Below are 18,109 nucleotides of genomic sequence, written 5' to 3' on the forward strand. Positions count from 1 at the left end.
AGTTAGAATAGAATATGTACTAGCAGTTTATTGACATATATTCTCGGGGTTCTCCGTCAGCCGGACCCTCCACATCGCCGGCAGCGCACTCACGCCCGCGGGTCTCCCGACGGCGCGGGGTAGCCACAATGGGAAACCCCATTGGCCGGCTGTCGGGACGGAGGATCCCGCTGCCGGAGGGGGTAAACGGTAAACGGGGCTGGTGTGACGGAAAATCCTGTCCATTGTCTCTCCCTCTCCCACTTTGCCAAAGTCATTCACTTCTTGCTTGCGTAAAGTTTCATTTGTGCCGTGGAGTTTTGGGTGCTTGGCCCCGTAGTCAGGTTTGGTGAGTGGTGTGACACTGTGAACGTTTCCCGTGCATTCTTGCACAGAAGGCAGATCCTTCCCTTTCCCGAATAGCAATCCCCACGATCACTATCGAAGGCTAAATTCCTCCTTCTTACTACAGTCAGGCTTGACTCACTAGTACTCATCGCACCAAAGTCCAACGTCAGAGAAGGATTCTAGAGCCTGAGATATAAGGCGACACACAAAGTTCAGTCCAAAGACGTGTAGATTAGGTGGATTGGCCATGCTATATTGCCCATTAGTGTCCAAAGATGTGCTGGTTAGGTGGGGTCATGGGGGATAAGGCAGGGGAATGCCCCTCTGTAGCATGCTCTTAATAATAATAATAATAATAATCTTTATTACTGTCACAAGTAGGCTTACATTAACACTGCAATGAGGTTACTGTGAAAATCCCCTCGTCGCCACATTCCAGCACCTGCTCGGGCACACAGAGGGAGAATTCAGAATGTCCAATTCACCTAACAATCTCCTCTTTCGGGACTCGTGGGAGGGAACCGGAGCACCCGGAGGAAACCCACGCAGACACGGGGAGAACGTGCAGACTCCGCACAGACAGTGACCCAGTTGGGAATCGAACCTGGGACCCTGGCGCTGTGCAGCAACAGTGCTAACCACTGTGCTACCGTGCCGCGCCCACTTTGGAGGGTCGGGTACAAGCGATGGGCCGAACGGCCTCCTCCTGCACTGTAGTGGCAGGGATTGGATGAAAGTTTATGAAAGAGAGATGATTTAGTGGCAGAAGCTTGTAATTATGGCTGGGGGTATGGGGGGGGGGGGGGAAGGTGGGGGGGGGTGGAAAGCATAGTTCTGTTGTTGACCTTTGACATTTAGAAGGAATGCCCCCTGCCTCATCCCCCCCCCCCCATGCATCCTCTCCTCAACCCCACCAACTCATGATAATTGCTGCATATCAGACATTGGGCCTTGAGTGAATGAGCTGAATCCAACAGAGGGAAATGAAATTGCGTCTCGCCAGCGAACCTGTCAGGCCTGCTACTTGCCGAGTGTGTATTAGGGGTAGTACGGTACCTGTGAAGCCGAGAGGCTATTGGCTGACAGGTCCCGGGTCCTGGTTGGATCTGCTGCCTGCTGGCTCCGCCCTGAAGGCGGAGTATAAGAGCTCGAGTTCTCCCAGCAGCCGCCTTCTGTAACTGAGCTGCTGGGGAACAAGTCTTGCTTCACAAAGCCTCGATTGACTTCATCACTTCACGACTTGAGTGAGTAATTGTTGCGCTACACCGAGCAGCTTTTGAAGTCGGCGTCGTGGCAACGCACACTGCCTCTTTGAAGTGAAGGCCCAATTGTTTATTTCAATGGAAGAGAAATTACAGCGGATTGCCACTATGAATCTCCAGCATCATAAATGAGGGCTGTGGCCATATACAACTTTTCTTTATAGCTGCTGCCTTATTACAATGGATAACCTTTATTTACTTTCATTAGACTATTAAACAACAAGAGTCTATTAATTTTTCGTCCGAAACTCCATCCGAGCCCATAAAGCAAACCAGTTGCTTAATTGAGTTCATTTTAATTTCCCTCCAATCGCTCTGAATTACTCCAGTCATAAATCAGGGGGACAGGCCTCACCCCAGTACAAAGCCTAATTTGCAGCTAATTAGAAAACTGATTCCCACTGAAAGATCAATACAGCAACGAATTGGAAATGACTTGTAATCTCGGCTGTGGAGACTGAAAGAGCGAGGGGGGTGGGGAAAGAAAGCATGCGGAGGAAAAGAAAGGCAATAGAGCCACGCGTCCTGTGTGTGTGTGTGTGTGTGTGGGCCCATCGAGTCTGCACCGGCTCTTAGGAAAGAGCACCCCACTTAAGCCCACCCCTCCACCCTTAACCCCACCTAACCTTTTTTGGACACTCAGGGCAATTTACCGTCACCAATTCACCTCACCTGCACATCTTTGGACTGTGGGAGGAAACCGGAGTGCCCGGAGGAAACCCACGCAGACACGGGGAGAACGTGCAGACTCCGCACAGACAGTGACCCAAGCCGGAATCGAACCTGGGACCCTGGAGCGATGAAGCAACTGTGCTAATCATTGTGCTACCATGCTGCCCTGGGTGGGTGGGGGGGAGGGGGGGCGGCGTGTAGGGGGGGGGGAAAACATCAGTTTTGATCTAATGTAATATTAACCAGGACACTTGTCTTGTTTGGTCCTTTTGTTGTTGTTTGTCAAGGGAGCTTTGAGACGTGGCTGGTGGTTTGGAAGGCTGCCTGATGTAGTCGGACGTGTTTTTGTTTAAAGCATTCACCACCCCACACTCCGGTGACCCTCCCGTTTCTCTTTTCAAAGCCAGCTCTGCATTGGGGAATTGCTATTGTGCATCTGAATGCTATTACAAATGGGCACATCCCAAGCAGCTGGGCGACAGTCGGACGACAGAATCAGGGGTTAGCTGCTGTCGAATGAGACTAGGCAAGGTCAGCTAGAGGCTGCAGAAACATGGGCACTTGAGTCACTCCACTCGCGGGTCAGTGCCTCGAAACCACAGATATCGTTTATCCTTCCGTCATCTCTTCCTTATTTCCGTGTTTCAATCTCCTTTTGTTCTCCCACCTCTTTTGTTGCTCTCCCTTTGATCTTGCTCTCGTTCTTTCTCTCCGGCGTCCTTTCTCTTGGAATCATAGAATTCGCAGTGCAGAAGGAGGCCATTTGGCCCATCGAGCCCACACCGGCCCTTGGAGAGAGCACCCTACTTCAACCCACGCTTCCACCCTATCCCCGTAACCCCACCTAACCTTTTTGGACACTACGGGACAATTTAGCACAGCCAATCCACCTAACCTGCACATCTTTGGACTGTGGGAGGAAACCGGAGCACCCGGAGGAAACCCACGCACACACGGGGTGAACTCGGGGTTACACCTGGGCAGGACTGGAACTGATGTCCGAGGGGGGCTATTTGCTAGAGCGGTTGGGGAGTTTTTAAACTAATGTGGCAGGGGGATGGGAACCGATGCAGGAAGTTGGAAGGTAGTAAAACAAGAGCAGAAACAAAAGGCAGTAAGGGGGAAAGTGTAAGGCAGAGGAGCCAAAATCAAAAATCAAAAATGGCGACAGTACAAGGTACAGTGACTGAGGGGAGCTCAGTGAATAGGCCCAGTAATGCTAAAAGGAATAAAACGAGAAGTAAAAACATAAATGGAAAGCGACGCGGCAGGTTGTTACATGAAGATATGGGTTCAATGACTAGGAAAATTAGGCGAAAAGTTAAGAGGAAAAATAACTTACGAGAGGTTACTGATCGAGGTTTTGAGATTCAAAACAGAGGTATAAAAGCCAACATAAGTGTACTTTACCTGAATGCTCATAGTATTTGGAATAAGGTAAATGAGTTGATGGCGCAAACCATCGTGAATGACATGAGTGGCCATAGTTAACATGGTTAAAGGATGATCACGACTGGGAGTTAAATATTTGAGGGTATCAAACTATACGGAAGGACAGAGTGGATGGTAAGGGAAGTGGTGTAGCTCTGTTATTTAAGGATGACATCCGGGCAATAGTAAGGGATCACATCGGTGCTATGGAGGATAAGGTTGAATCGATTTGGGTGGAAATCATAAAAACATAAGAACATAAGAACTAGGAGCAGGAGTAGGCCATCTGGCCCCTCGAGCCTGCTCCACCATTCAATGAGATCATGGCTGATCTTTTGTGGACTCAGCTCCACTTTCCGGCCCGAACACCATAACCCTTAATCCCTTTATTCTTCAAAAAACTATCTATCTTTATCTTAAAAACATTTAATGAAGGAGCCTCTACTGCTTCACTGGGCAAGGAATTCCATAGATTCGCAACCCTTTGGGTGAAGAAGTTCCTCCTAAACTCAGTCCTAAATCTACTTCCCCTTATTTTGAGGCTATGCCCCCTAGTTCTGCTTTCACCCGCCAGTGGAAACAACCTGCCCGCATCTATATCCTGTCTATTCCCTTCATAATCTTATATGTTTCTATACAATCCCCCCTCATCCTTCTAAATTCCAACGAGTACAGTCCCAGCCTACTCAACCTCTCCTTGTAATCCAACCCCTTCAGCTCTGGGATTAACCTAGTGAATCTCCTCTGCACACCCTCCAGTGCCAGTACGTCCTTTCTCAAGTAAGGAGACCAAAACTGAACACAATACTCCAGGTGTGGCCTCACTAACACCTTATACAATTGCAGCAGAACCTCCCTAGTCTTAAACTCCATCCCTCTAGCAATGAAGGACAAAATTCCATTTGCCTTCTTAATCACCTGTTGCACCTGAAAACCAACTTTCTGCGACTCATGCATTAGCACACCCAGGTCTCTCTGCACAGCAGCATGTTTTAATATTTTATCATTTAAATAATAATCCCTTTTGCTGTTATTCCTACCAAAATGGATAACCTCACATTTGTCAACATTGTATTCCATCTGCCAGACCCTAGCCCATTCACTTAGCCTATCCAAATCCCTCTGCAGACTTCCAGTATCCTCTGCAGGAATCAGGAATAGTAAGCCAAAAAAGTCACTGATAGGAGCGGTCTATAGGCCACCAAATAGTAACATTATGGTGGGGCAGGCAATAAACAAAGAAATAACAGATGCATGTAGAAATGGTACAGCAGTTATCATGGGGGAATTTAATCCACATGTCGATTGCTTTAATCAGGTCCGTCAAGGCAGCATTGAGGAGGATTTCATAGAATGTATCCATGATAATTTCCCAGAACAGTATGTAATGGAACCCACAAGGGAACAAGCAGTCCTAGATCTGGTCCTGTGTAATGTGACAGGACTGATTAATGATCTCATAGTTAGGGACCCTCTCGGAAGGAGCGATCACAATATGGTGGAATTTAAAATACAGATGGAGGGTGAGAAGGTAAAATCAAGCACTAGTGCTTTGTGCTTAAACAAAGGAGATTACAATGGGATGAGAGAAGAGCTAGCCAAGGTAGACTGGGAGCAAAGACTTTATGGTGCAACAGTTGAGGAACAGTGGAGAACCTTCCAAGCGATTTATCACAGTGCTCAGCAAAGGTTTATACCAACAAAGTGGAAGGAGGGTAGAAAGAGGGAAAATCGACCATGGATATCTTCGGAAATAAGGGAGAGTATCAAATTGAAGGAAAAAGCATACAAAGTGGCAAAGATTAGTGGGAGACTAGAGGAATGGGAAATCTTTAGGGGGCAACAGAAAGCTACTAAAAAAGCTATAAAGAAGAGTAAGATAGATTATGAGAGTAAACTTTCTCAGAATATAAAAACAGACAGTAAAAGTTTCTACAAATATATAAAACAAAACAGAGTGGCGAAGGTGAATAATGGTCCTTTCGAGGATGAGAAGGAAGATTTAATAATGGGAGATGAGGAAATGGCTGAGGAACTGAACAGTTTTTTGGGTCGGTCTTTACAGTGGAAGACACAAATAACATGCCAGTGACTGATGGAAATTAGGCTATGACAGGTGAGGACCGTGAGAAGATTGTTATCGCTAAGGAAGTCGTGATGGGCAAGCTAATGGGGCTAAAGGTAGACAAGTCTCCTGGCCCTGATGGAATGCATCCCAGAGTGCTAAAAGAGATGGCTAGGGAAATTGCAAATGCACTAGTGATAATTTACCAAAATTCACTCGACTCTGGGGTGGTCCCGATGGATTGGAAATTAGCAAATGTGACACCACTGTTTAAAAAAGGAGGTAGGCAGAAAGCGGGTAATTATAGACCAGTTAGCTTAGCTTCGGTAGTAGGGAAGATGCTGGAATCTATCATCAAGGAAGAAATAGTGAGGCATCTAGATGGAAATTGTCCCATTGGGCAGACGCAGCATGGGTTCATAGGTCGTGCCTAACTAATTTAGTGGAATTTTTTGAGGACATTAACAGTGCGGTAGATAATGGGGAGCCAATGGTATATCTGGATTTCCAGAAAGCTTTTGACAAGGTGCCACACAAAAGGTTGCTGCATAAGATAAAGATGCATGGCATTAAGGGGAAAGTAGTAGCATGGATAGAGGATTGGTTAATTAATAGAAAGCAAAGAGTGGGGATTAATGGGTGTTTCTCTGGTTGGCAATCAGTAGCTAGTGGTGTCCCTCGGGGATCAGTGTTGGGCCCACAATTGTTCACAATTTACATAGATGATTTGGAGTTGGGGACCAAGTGCAATGTGTCCAAGTTTGCAGGCGACACTAAGATGAGCGGTAAAGCAAGAAGTGCAGAGGATACCGGAAGTCTGCAGAGGGATTTGGATAGGTTAAGTGAATGGGCTAGGGTCTGGCAGATGGAATTCAATGTTGACAGATGTGAGGTTATCCATTTTGGTAGGAATAACAGCAAAAGGGATTCTTATTTAAATGATAAAATATTAAAACATGCTGCTGTGCATAGAGACATGGGTGTGCTAGTGCATGAGTCGCAAAAAGTTGGTTTACAGGTGCAACAGGTGATGAAGATGGCAAATGGAGTTTTGTCCTTTATTGCTAGAGGGATGGAGTTTAAGACTCGGGAGGTTATGCTGCAATTGTATAAGGTGTTATTGAGGCCACACCTGGAGTATTGTGTTCAGTTTTTACCTGAGAAAGTACGTACTGGCGCTGGAGGGTGTGCAGAGGAGATTCACTAGGTTAATCCCAGAGCTGAAGGGGTTGGATTACGAGGAGAGGTTGAGTAGACTGGGACTGTACTCGTTGGAATTTAGAAGGATGCGGGGGGGATCTTATAGAAACATATAAAATTATGAAGGGAATAGATAGGATAGATGCGGGCAGGTTGTTTCCACTGGCGGGTAAAAGCAGAACTAGGGGGCATAGCCTCAAAATAAGGGGAAGTAGATTTAGGACTGAGTTTAGGAGGAACTTCTTCACCCAAAGGGTTGTGAATCTATGGAATTCCTTGCCCAGTGAAGCAGTTGAGGCTCCTTCAATAAATGTTTTTAAGATAAAGATAGATAGTTTTTTGAAGAATAAAGGGATTAAGGGTTATGGTGTTCGGGCCGAAAAGTGGAGCTGAGTCCACAAAAGATCAGCCGTGATCTCATTGAATGGCGGAGCAGGCTCGAGGGGCCAGATGGCCTACTCCAACAAAGATCAGTATACTGCAGTATGGTTAACACACCAGGAAGTGGGCAACGCGGTAGCACAGTGGTTAGCACAGTTGCTTCACAGCTCCAGAGTCCCAGGTTCGATTCCCGGCTTGGGTCACTGTCTGTGCGGAGTCTGCACGTTCTCCCCATGCCTGCGTGGGTTTCCTCCGGGTGCTCCGGTTTTCTCCCACAGCCCAAAGATGTTAGAGTTAGGTGAATTGGCCGTGATAAATTGCCCTTAGGTGAGGTGGGGTTACTGGGTTACGGGGATCGGGTGGAGGTGTGGGCTTAAGTGAGGTGCTCTTTCCAAGAGCCGTTGCAGACTCAATGGGCTGAATGGCCTCCTTCTGCACTGTAAATTCTATGAAGTGGTGGATTCACTTTTCAAGTTGGAGTGATCCTAGTGGGAAGTGAAAAACGAAAAATGTTATTTCTATTTGGGCCACGGAGGGCTCACATGCCCCTCAGAATGTTGATTTTACTCAATTCCTATTGAGGATTCTGAGACTACACATTTAGAATGCTTTTAGGCAAAGGAGGCTTTAATTCTATTAGTCTGACCTGCAGTTGTTCCTGGGCTCCAGACGTGAAGGCCTAACCCACCACTCCACGTTCCTGCTGTGCTGCACAGCAATGCGCTTGAACTGAACACTTGACGGTTACAATGACCTGTGAAGTTGCACAGGCAACTTTCTCTCTCTTTGAGATCCCGTTTTACATCAGAACGTCGATGTTGCTGGCATTCGTCGTTGGCGGGAGCAGATGGCTGCCTCTTTGATGCGTTATCGAGATTCGACGCCCCCCCCCCCCCCCCCCAATCTCTCGCCGCAGTTCAAGTCCCCGCTTGACTTGAGCCCAAAACCCAGCCTGATACTTCGGTTCAGTGACGAGGGAGTGCGGCACTGTCAGAGATGAAGGCCGCCATTCTCTGACCGTTTCACGATGGCGGGATTCTTTGATCCCGCTGAGCGCCAAATTCTCCGTTCTCGCTGGCAGCGGTGGCGGGGCGAACGAGATCGGAGAATCCCAGACAAATTCTTTTGGACGAAATAGGTGGAGACAAAAAAAAACTCACTGCTTTGAAGGCAAGCAAATAAATATCTCAATTCTGGTTTCCAATACAAGCAGACCTTGGCCTGTCATTTTCTCTATCGCACTCCTTGGTCTCTGTTACTCTCTGTATCTCCTTTCTAGAGTCAGTTATTTGTTTTGTTATTTACAGCACAGAAGGAGGCCATTCGGCCCATCGTGTGCACACCGACTCCCAAAAGAGCAACCCAGCTGGTCCCATTCTCCAGCCCCATCGCCATAGCCCTCTAAAATATTGGGCTGGATTCTCCGCCCCGCCGTGCCACATTTCTGCCCCGACCGGCCGACGGGATTCTCCGTTACGCCAGCCGGCCAATGGGGTTTCCCACTGTGGGGCAGCCCCACGCCGTCGGAAAACCCCGGGCTCCGGCATAACGGAGAATCACGGCGGCGGAGAATCCTGGCCATGATGTCTGCATCTCACTCTCAGACATTTATTACTCCCCTTTATCCCGTTCTCAGGTTTCATAGATTCCCGACAGTGCACAAGGAGGCCATTCGGCCCACCCTCTGAAAGAGCACCCTACCTAGACTTGCTCCTATCCCCGTAACCTCACTTCACCGTTGGACATTAAGGGGCAATTTTATCATGGCCAATCCACCTAACCTGCCCATCTTTGGACTGTGGGAGGAAACCGGAGCACCCGGAGGAAACCCTCGCAGACACGGGGAGAAAGTGCAGACTCAACACCGTTTCTGCTGTTTGCGTCTCGCTCTCCGATCCACAATTATGTCGCGCTGATGGATTGTGAAAGAACGTTCACTCTCCGTCAGCCTGCTCCGAGAACACGAGGGGAGGGGGGGGGGGGGGGGGGGGGGGGTGAATTGTGAAATCGCTTGCCAGGAATCCTAGAGCAAACTCCTGCCAGTTTGTCACGTCTTCCTATTTTTGTGTTTCTCTCAGGCTAATGAGTATTCCCTCTCGGCCCTGGCCTCTGGATTGGAAGACGTCAAGAGCAGCCTGACAGCCGCTGCCACTCCTGATCTTGGGACCAACGTTTCAGGACCCCAGAGCTACCCTGTTGTGACAGGTAAAGTGTCTACCAACTTAATAATAACAAAGCATTGAATGTTCAGCAAAGAAAACATTTGGGAGTCAGGTAACCGGGAACATCTGAAGGGGCATTGTCGTTTTTGGTTGCAAACATTCCATTCTTATTGTGTTGGACGGATGGTCTTCTTCGTGGTCACAGATTTGGTGATCCATTTCACCATGATCTGCGGGGATAGGAGCAAGCTAAGGCATGTACCGATTCGTAGAATCACCACAGTGCAGAAGGAGGCCATTCGGCCCATTGAGTCTGCACCCTACCTCCCCCCCAAATCCCTGTAACCCCACCTAATCTTTTGGATACTAAGGGCCATCAGCCTAACCTGCACATCTTTTTTCCGGGGGAGGAAACCGGAGCACCCGGAGGAAACCCACGCAGACGCGGGGAGGACGTGCAAGCTCCGCACAGACAGTCTCCCGAGGTCGGAATCGAACCCTGGTCCCTGGCGCTGTGAGGCAGCAGTGCTAACCCACTGGGCCACTGTGCCGCCCTTCAACACTTCAAGTTCCACTGCACCTGGACTGACATCGCACACACCAAAGCGGCCGGTGCAGTGATCCTCTGGGAACAGCAAGTCCGTCAAAGAGAATTTCTTGGTTTCCTCATGGGAGAATCATCATAGAATCATAGAATTTACAGTGCAGAAGGAGGCCATTCGGCCCATCAAGTCTGCACCGGCTCTTGGAAAGAGCACCCTACCCAAGGTCAACACCTCTACCCTAACCCCATAACCCAGTAACCCCACCCAACACTAAGGGCAATTTTTGGACACTATGGGCAATTTATCATGGCCAATCCACCTAACCTGCACATCTTTGGACTGTGGGAGGAAACCGGAGCACCCGGAGGAAACCCACGCACATACGGGGAGGATGTGCAGACTCCGCACAGACAGTGACCCAAGCCGGAATCGAACCTGGGACCCTGGAGCTGTGAAGCATTTGTGCTATCCACAATGCTACCGTGCTGCCCACAAATCACCTGTCTGCTTTTGAATTGGGATCTCCCTGGGGCCTTTACAAAAAAAAAAGCAGAGGTTAATAGTTCACTTCTCAGTTTGTGATGAAATCCCTGGGCGATGGTATCATCATGCATGGATGCATTTTTATTTTAAGATGAGATTCAAATGAACTCACAACAGATAGAACATAGAACAATACAGCGCAGTACAGGCCCTTCGGCCCACGATGTTGCACCGAAACAAAAGCCATCTAACCTACACTATACCATTATCATCCATATGTTTATCCAATAAACTTTTAAATGCCCTTAATGTTGGCGAGTTCACTACTGTAGCAGGTAGGGCATTCCACGGCCTCACTACTCTTTGCGTAAAGAACCTACCCCTGACCTCTGTCCTATATCTATTACCCCTCAGTTTAAGGCTATGTCCCCTCGTGCTAGCCATTTCCATCCGCGGGAGAAGGCTCTCACTGTCCACCCTATCTAACCCTCTGATCATTTTGTATGCCTCTATTAAGTCTCCTCTTAACCTTCTTCTCTCTAACGAAAACAACCTCAAGTCCATCAGCCTTTCCTCATAAGATTTTCCCTCCATACCAGGCAACATCCTGGTAAATCTCCTCTGCACCCGTTCCAAAGCCTCCACGTCCTTCCTATAATGCGGTGACCAGAACTGTACGCAATACTCCAAATGCGGCCGTACCAGAGTTCTGTACAGCTGCAACATGACCTCCTGACTCCGGAACTCAATCCCTCTACCAATAAAGGCCAACACTCCATAGGCCTTCTTCACCACCCTATCAACCTGGGTGGCAACTTTCAGGGATCTATGTACATGGACACCTAGATCCCTCTGCTCATCCACACTTTCAAGAACTTTTCCATTAGCCACATATTCCACATTCCTGTTTTTCCTTCCAAAGTGAATCACCTCACACTTCTCTACATTAAACTCCATTTGCCACCTCTCAGCCCAGCACTGCAGCTTATCTATATCCCTCTGTAACCTGCTACTTCCTTCCTCACTATCGACAACACCACCGACTTTAGTATCGTCTGCAAATTTACTCACCCACCCTTCTGCGCCTTCCTCTAGGTCATTGATAAAAATGACAAACAGCAACGGCCCCAGAACAGATCCTTGTGGTACTCCACTTGTGACAGAACTCCATTCTGAACATTTCCCATCAACCACCACCCTCTGTCTTCTTTCAGCTAGCCAATTTCTGATCCACATCTCTAAATCACCCTCAATCCCCAGCCTCCGTATTTTCTGCAATAGCCTACCGTGGGGAACCTTATCAAACGCTTTGCTGAAATCCATATACACCACATCAACTGCTCTACCCTCGTCTACCTGTTCAGTCACCTTCTCAAAGAACTCGATAAGGTTTGTGAGGCATGACCTACCCTTCACAAAGCCATGCTGACTATCCCTGATCATATTATTCCTATCTAGATGATTATAAATCTTGTCTCTTATAATGCCCTCCAAGACTTTACCCACTACAGACGTGAGGCTCACCGGTCTATAGTTGCCGGGGTTGTCTCTGCTCCCCTTTTTGAACAAAGGGACCACATGCGCATGGACTATCCTTCGATGGTGGGGTGGATGAAAGGATAGATGGATAAGAGGGGAGATGGATGGAAGGATGGATATGTGGATAGATGGGTCGGTGACTTGACTTCTAATAGAGGTCGTTGGCTCGAAATGTCAGTGCTTGGGCGGTTTGTGTGGGTGGGTGGAAGGCGAATGGAGGGATGGATGAAACGATAGATAGGTGATTAGATGGTGACTGAATCAGCTGAGTTGGTGAACGTGAGAGAGGATGAATCGTGATATTCTGTTGGAGTGGACAATGGAAATGGTGGTGGTGTTTGACATTTATTTATTCACAATATGCGGGCATCATTGCAATGCCAGCCCTCACCACCCTTCATTAATTGCCCTTCAGAAGGTGGTGGTAACCTGCCTTCTTGAACCGTTGCAGTCCCTAAGGTGTAGGTACACCTACTGTGCCGTCAGGGAGGGAGTTCCAGGATTTGACACAGCGGCAGTGAAGGAACGGAGATAGCTCCAAGTCAGGGTGGTGAGTGACTTGGAGCGGATCTTGCAGGCGGTGGTCTTTCCATGTGTCTGCTGCCCTTGTCCTTCTAGGTAGAAGTTGTGGGTTTGGAAGACGTTGTCTGGACGATGCTTTAGGAGTTGACGGAGTGTAACTGTTCCACTCGGCTGCCACTGTGCATCAATGTTGGAGAGGGTGAATGTTTGGCACGGGGTGCCAATCAAGCGGACTGCTTTGTCCTGGATGGTTTCAAGCTTCTTGGGTGTTGTTGGAGCTGCGCTCATCCAGGCAAGCGGAGAGTATTCCATCACACTCCTGACTTGTGCCTTGTAGATGGTGGACAGGCTTTGGGGAGTCAGGAGGTGAGTTCCTCACTGCAGAATTCTCAACCACTGACCTGCTCATGTAGCCACAGTATTTATATGGCTAGTCTAGTTCAATTTGTGGTTAATGGTAGCCCCCAGGATGTTGATAGTGATGAATTCAGTGACAATAATGCCGTTGAATGTCAAAGGGCAATGGTTAGATTCTCTCTTGTTGGAGATGACCATTGCCAGACACATGTGTGGCACGATTGTTACTTGCCACTTGTCAGCTCAGGACTGAATGTTGTCCAGGACGTGCTGCATTTGGACACGGACTGCTTCAGTATTGGAGGAGTCGTGAATGATGCTGAGCATTGTGCGCACATCAGCGAACATCCTCACTCCTGACCTTAGGATGGAGGAAAGGTAATTGATGAAATGGCTGAGGATGGTTGGGCCTTGGAAACTACCCTGAGGAACTCCAGCAGTGATGTCCTGGAGCTGAGATGATTGACCTCCAACCACCACAACCATCTTCCTTTGTGCCAAGTGTGACTGGAACAGTGCTGAGGTTGTACCTTGATTCCCATTGACTCCAGTTTTGCTGGGGTTCCTTTGTGCCACTCAGTCAAAAGGTGCCTTGATGTCAAGGACAAAAGAGCTGAACTCAAGAGGTGAGAGTGGCTGTCCTTGACATCAACCTTTGGACACTCTGAGGCAACGTAGCATGGCCAATCCATCTAGCCTGCACACCTTTGGACTGTGGGGGTAAACCGGAGCACCCGGAGAAAACCCAGAGCAAATATAGACACGGGGAGAAAGTGCAGACTCCACACAGCCAGTCACCTGAGGCCTGAATTGAACCCGGGTCCCTGGCCCTGCGAGGCAGCGGTGCTAACCACTGTGCCACCGTGCCGCCTACTTCATTGTGCTCGGTCGTGTGAATAGATGGCTATTTCATAGAATTTACAGTGCAGAAAGAGGTGATTCGGCCCATCGAGTCTGCACCGGCCCTTACAAAGAGCACCCCACTCAAGCCCACGTATCTACCCTAACCCCATAACCCAGTAACCCCACTGAACCTTTTTTGGACACTAAGGGCAATCTAGCATGGCCAATCCACCTAACCAGCACATTTTCGGATTGTGGGAGAAAACCGGAGCACCCGGAAGAAACCCACGCAGACACGGGGAGAACGTGCAGACTCCGCACAGACAGTGAGCCAAACCGGGAATCGAATGTTAGACCCTGGAACTGTGAAGCAACTGTGCTAACCACTCTGCTACCGGGCTGATGGGTGGTAAGTGAAAGGGTGGATGGAGAGCTGGATAGGTTGATGGATGGAAACATTGGTTGATTGGACGGACTGTGGTGAGATATAAGGTCGAGTGAATAGGAAGAGTGCATTGACAGTTAGCTGGATGGTAAAATAATAGTGAGCGGGGAAGACAATGAGGCCATCGCCTGCCCTCACCATTTTCTGCGCCCGCCTCCCAGCCTGTAACTGGTAAACTCTCACCCAGTGTGTTGACTCTTGCCTCTGAGCCAGTAGGTTGTGGGTTCGAGTCACACCCCAGGGACCAGAACACACAATTTGGTTGACACTCCAGTACAGTGCTGAGGGACTGCTGCACGGCTAAAGGTGCAGTTCTCAGGTGAGACGCTCAACGGAGGCCCTGTGTGCTCTCTGAGGTGCGTCCGACGACACCATTTTGAAAAGGCACAGGGGGATTTTCCCCTACATCCCGGCCACCAACAACACTTGGTATTTACATAGCACCTTCAATGTGCTAAAAAGTCCCAAAATGTGCCACAAAGCATTAGCAAACAAAATTTGACATTGAACCACGACAGGACGGTAGCACAGTGGTTAGCACAATTGCGTCACAGCTCCAGGGTCCCAGGTTCGATTCCCGGCTTGGGTCACTGTCTGTGCGGAGTCTGCACGATCTCCACGTGTCTGCGTGGGTTTCCTCCGGGTGCTCCGGTTTCCTCCCACAGTCCAAAGATGTGCAGGTTAGGTGGATTGGCCGTGCTAAATTGCCCTTAGTGTCCAAAATTGCCCTTAGTGTTGGGTGGGGTTACTGGGTTATGGGGATAGGGTGGAGGTGTGGACCTTGGGTAGGGTGCTCTTTCCAAGAGCCGGTGCAGACTTGATGGGCCGAATGGCCTCCTTCTGCACTGTAAATTCTATGAGGAGATATGAGGACAGCTGATCGAAAGTTTCTTCAAAGGTGTAAGTTTTAAGGACGTCCTGAAAGAAGGAACGGTTGAGAGGTGAGAAGACTGAGAGTGGGAACTCCCGAGCTCGAGGCACAGACATTTACAAGCACAGCCGGAAACAATGGAGTAATTTCAATTAGAATGCGCATAATTGGAGGATCACAGCAATCACAGAGTTGGATTGGAGGAGGTTACAGGGATAGGTAAAGTCTCCATAGTCCCAGATGACCAAATACTGCTTTCCCCTTTGAGGGGGGTGGGGGGGAGCTGACTGGTGGTGATTTAACCTGAGGGTCACCATACCTCAGGCAAGGGAAAAGGTTGAGAAGGCGGGGTCTTCATGAATAACCTCAGCCGCTACGGGAATTGAACCCACGCTGTTGGTGTCGCTCCCCATCGCGAACCAGCTGTCCATCCAACTGAGCTAAACAGGCCTCCTTACAGGTGTAAGGGATGGGTGCGATCGCGGCAGCCTTTGAAATCAAGGGTGAGAATGGAAATGAAATTAAAATCGCTTATTGTCACAAGTAGGCTTCAAATGAAGTTACTGTGAAAAGCCCCTAGTCGCCACATTCCGGCGCCTGTTCGGGGAGGCTGTTACGATGTTGCCAGTCTCGGAGCCAGAGTCAGCCTGTGAGCAACGGGGGAGGGGGGGGGGGTGCGGTTTGGGTTTCTGGGATTTGTTGTGAGTCGGAATACGGACAGTAGACTTTGGATAGGCTCAAGTTTGTAGAATGTGGAAGTTAAAAGATCGGTACAGATGATCGCTACGGTAAATCAACTGGAATAGTGAAAGGTAGTGGTGACACTGGCATGGGTAAGGGCAGCAGCAGGTGAGATGAGGCAGGTCAGGTTTGGGTGATGATATCAAGATGGGCGTAGGTGATCTTGGTGATGGCACAGGTACGCATTTATCCCTGTAACTAACACTAATTACAATAAACAGAGTACCTGGAGTTATGACCACATTTTGGGAACTTCCTTTGTGCAAATGAACTGCAGGTTTCCAACATTACAACAGGTGACTATATTTTGAAAAGTATTTTATTGTTGGTAAAGCACTTTTTTTTTACATTTATCAATGCAAACCTTTCTTTCCAAATAACAAGGAACTTCAAGCAGATTAATTTATGAAGCAAATTCTCTCCCAGTTGTTTTTGAAGGTCGAGGGTTACATTCCATCCATTTACATTGTTAATATGCATCATCATAGGAGGGGTTATTGGGTTATGGGGATAGGGTGGAAGTGAGGGCTTAACTGGGTCGGTGCAGACTCGATGGGCCAAATGGCCTCCTTCTGTACTGTATGTTCTATGTTCTATGTTCTATCACAGCCAACCCAGCTCCTTATTTACTCAGCACCGACATAGGGGCGGCAGGGCGGCACAGTGGTTAGCACCGCTGTCTCACAGTGCCAGGGACCTGGGTTCAATTCCGGCTTGGGTGACTGTCTGTGTGGAGTTTGCACGTTCTCCCCGTGTCTGCGTGGGTTTCCTCCGGGTGCTCCGGTTTCCTCCCACAGTCCACAGATGTGCAGGTTAGGTGGATTGGCCGTAATCAATTGCCCCTTAGTGTCCACAAGGTTAGGTGGGGTTACGGGGATAGGGTCGGGCGTGGGCTTAAGCAGGATGCTCTTTCCAAGGGCCTGTGCAGACTTGATGGGGCTCCTTCTGCACTGTAAGTTCCGTGATTCTATGATATCAAGAAGCACTGGATAGTGGTCAAGGCAGGGCAGCCAGGGGCACTGAGGCCAAATAGTTCTGCCTCAGATCTGCCTTGGCTAATATCAGCCAACTCAACACAAAACAAGGAATAAAGGCTGGAATCGCCTGTTGTGGGTGTTTTTATTCTATAGTACTCAGTGATCCCCTACTGTGTTACTTCCAACCCTTCTAATTACTGTGCCATTTAACATCATACAAGGTGCATGGCAGATAGTTTGGAGGTGAACAGGGCTCTTCATTATCACCTGAAGCACAAAGAACTGGCACGCAGAGGGTTAAACACAATAATGTTCAGCTGTCAGTGTCAGGTTAATATGAGAGTGCTTTATTGAAATTCACATAATTATATGCCAACCATCAAAAAAGTGACAGTAAATGCACTCTGTCACAAAGAGGACTGATTGAACTCTGAAATGATATGGTGCGGCCATGTCACAAAGGGATTGTTCATCCTACGAATATGTGGATTGATGATTTGACTAACAGGTTAGGCCAGGACAGAAAAGAAAGACCCATTTCTTCCCCTTGCAAGTGAAGTGGCTCACATCTGTGCCTGGACATCGCGTTCATTCCTTCACGAGTTTCATTCTAATCTCACAAGCGACGCTCACTGAATAAACAGCAAAGACCTTTCCCTTTGCTTTTATCTTGCTGGTCTTTCTCTGGTATTTGGATTATTTTCCCATTGTTCCTTTCAAGACCAAGGTTCTTCTCCCCAACCATTCACAATCATTCCCAGTACCCGCGGGACCAAATTCTCGTTCACACGGCCCGTTTTCTTTATTCGTTCATGGGATGTGGGTGTCGCTGGCTGGGTCAGTATTTATTGCCCATTGCCGAGGGCATATAAGAGTCAACCACATTGCTGTGGGTCTGGAGTCACATGTAGGCCAGACCGGGTAAGGATGGCAGACTTCCACACAGGACATTCGTGAGCCAGATGGGTTTTTACAACAATCGGGAATGGTCTTTGTTCGACTTGCAATTCCCGATTTTTATTGAATTCAAATTTCACCAGCTGCCGTGTTGGGATTTGAACCCCGGTCCTTGGATTACTGGTTCAGCGACAATACCACTACGCTACGAAACAATGAGAGTCTGCGCATTCTCCCCGTGTCCGCGTGGGTTTCCTCCGGATTCTCCGGTTTCCTCCCACAGTCCAAAGATGTGCAGGTTAGGTGGACTGGCCGTGATAAATTGTCCTTTAGTCTCCAAAAGCTTAGTTGGGGTTACAAGGATAGGGTGGAGGGGCGAGGGCCTAGGT

The 18,109-nt window shown here is 48.6% G+C and overlaps 1 protein-coding gene across 1 annotated transcript in view; it reads left to right on the plus strand.

Annotated features, from left to right (window-relative positions):
• Positions 1-18,109, plus strand: part of LOC140403440 (paired box protein Pax-2-like) — a 322,556-nt gene that overhangs the window by 260,770 nt on the left and 43,677 nt on the right. Inside the window, 1 exon segment of the mRNA XM_072491353.1 lies at positions 9,417-9,543. Coding sequence (XP_072347454.1) covers positions 9,417-9,543 — 127 coding nt within the window.

Source organism: Scyliorhinus torazame, chromosome 28 (genome assembly GCF_047496885.1).
Source record: "Scyliorhinus torazame isolate Kashiwa2021f chromosome 28, sScyTor2.1, whole genome shotgun sequence".
NCBI lineage: Eukaryota > Metazoa > Chordata > Chondrichthyes > Carcharhiniformes > Scyliorhinidae > Scyliorhinus > Scyliorhinus torazame.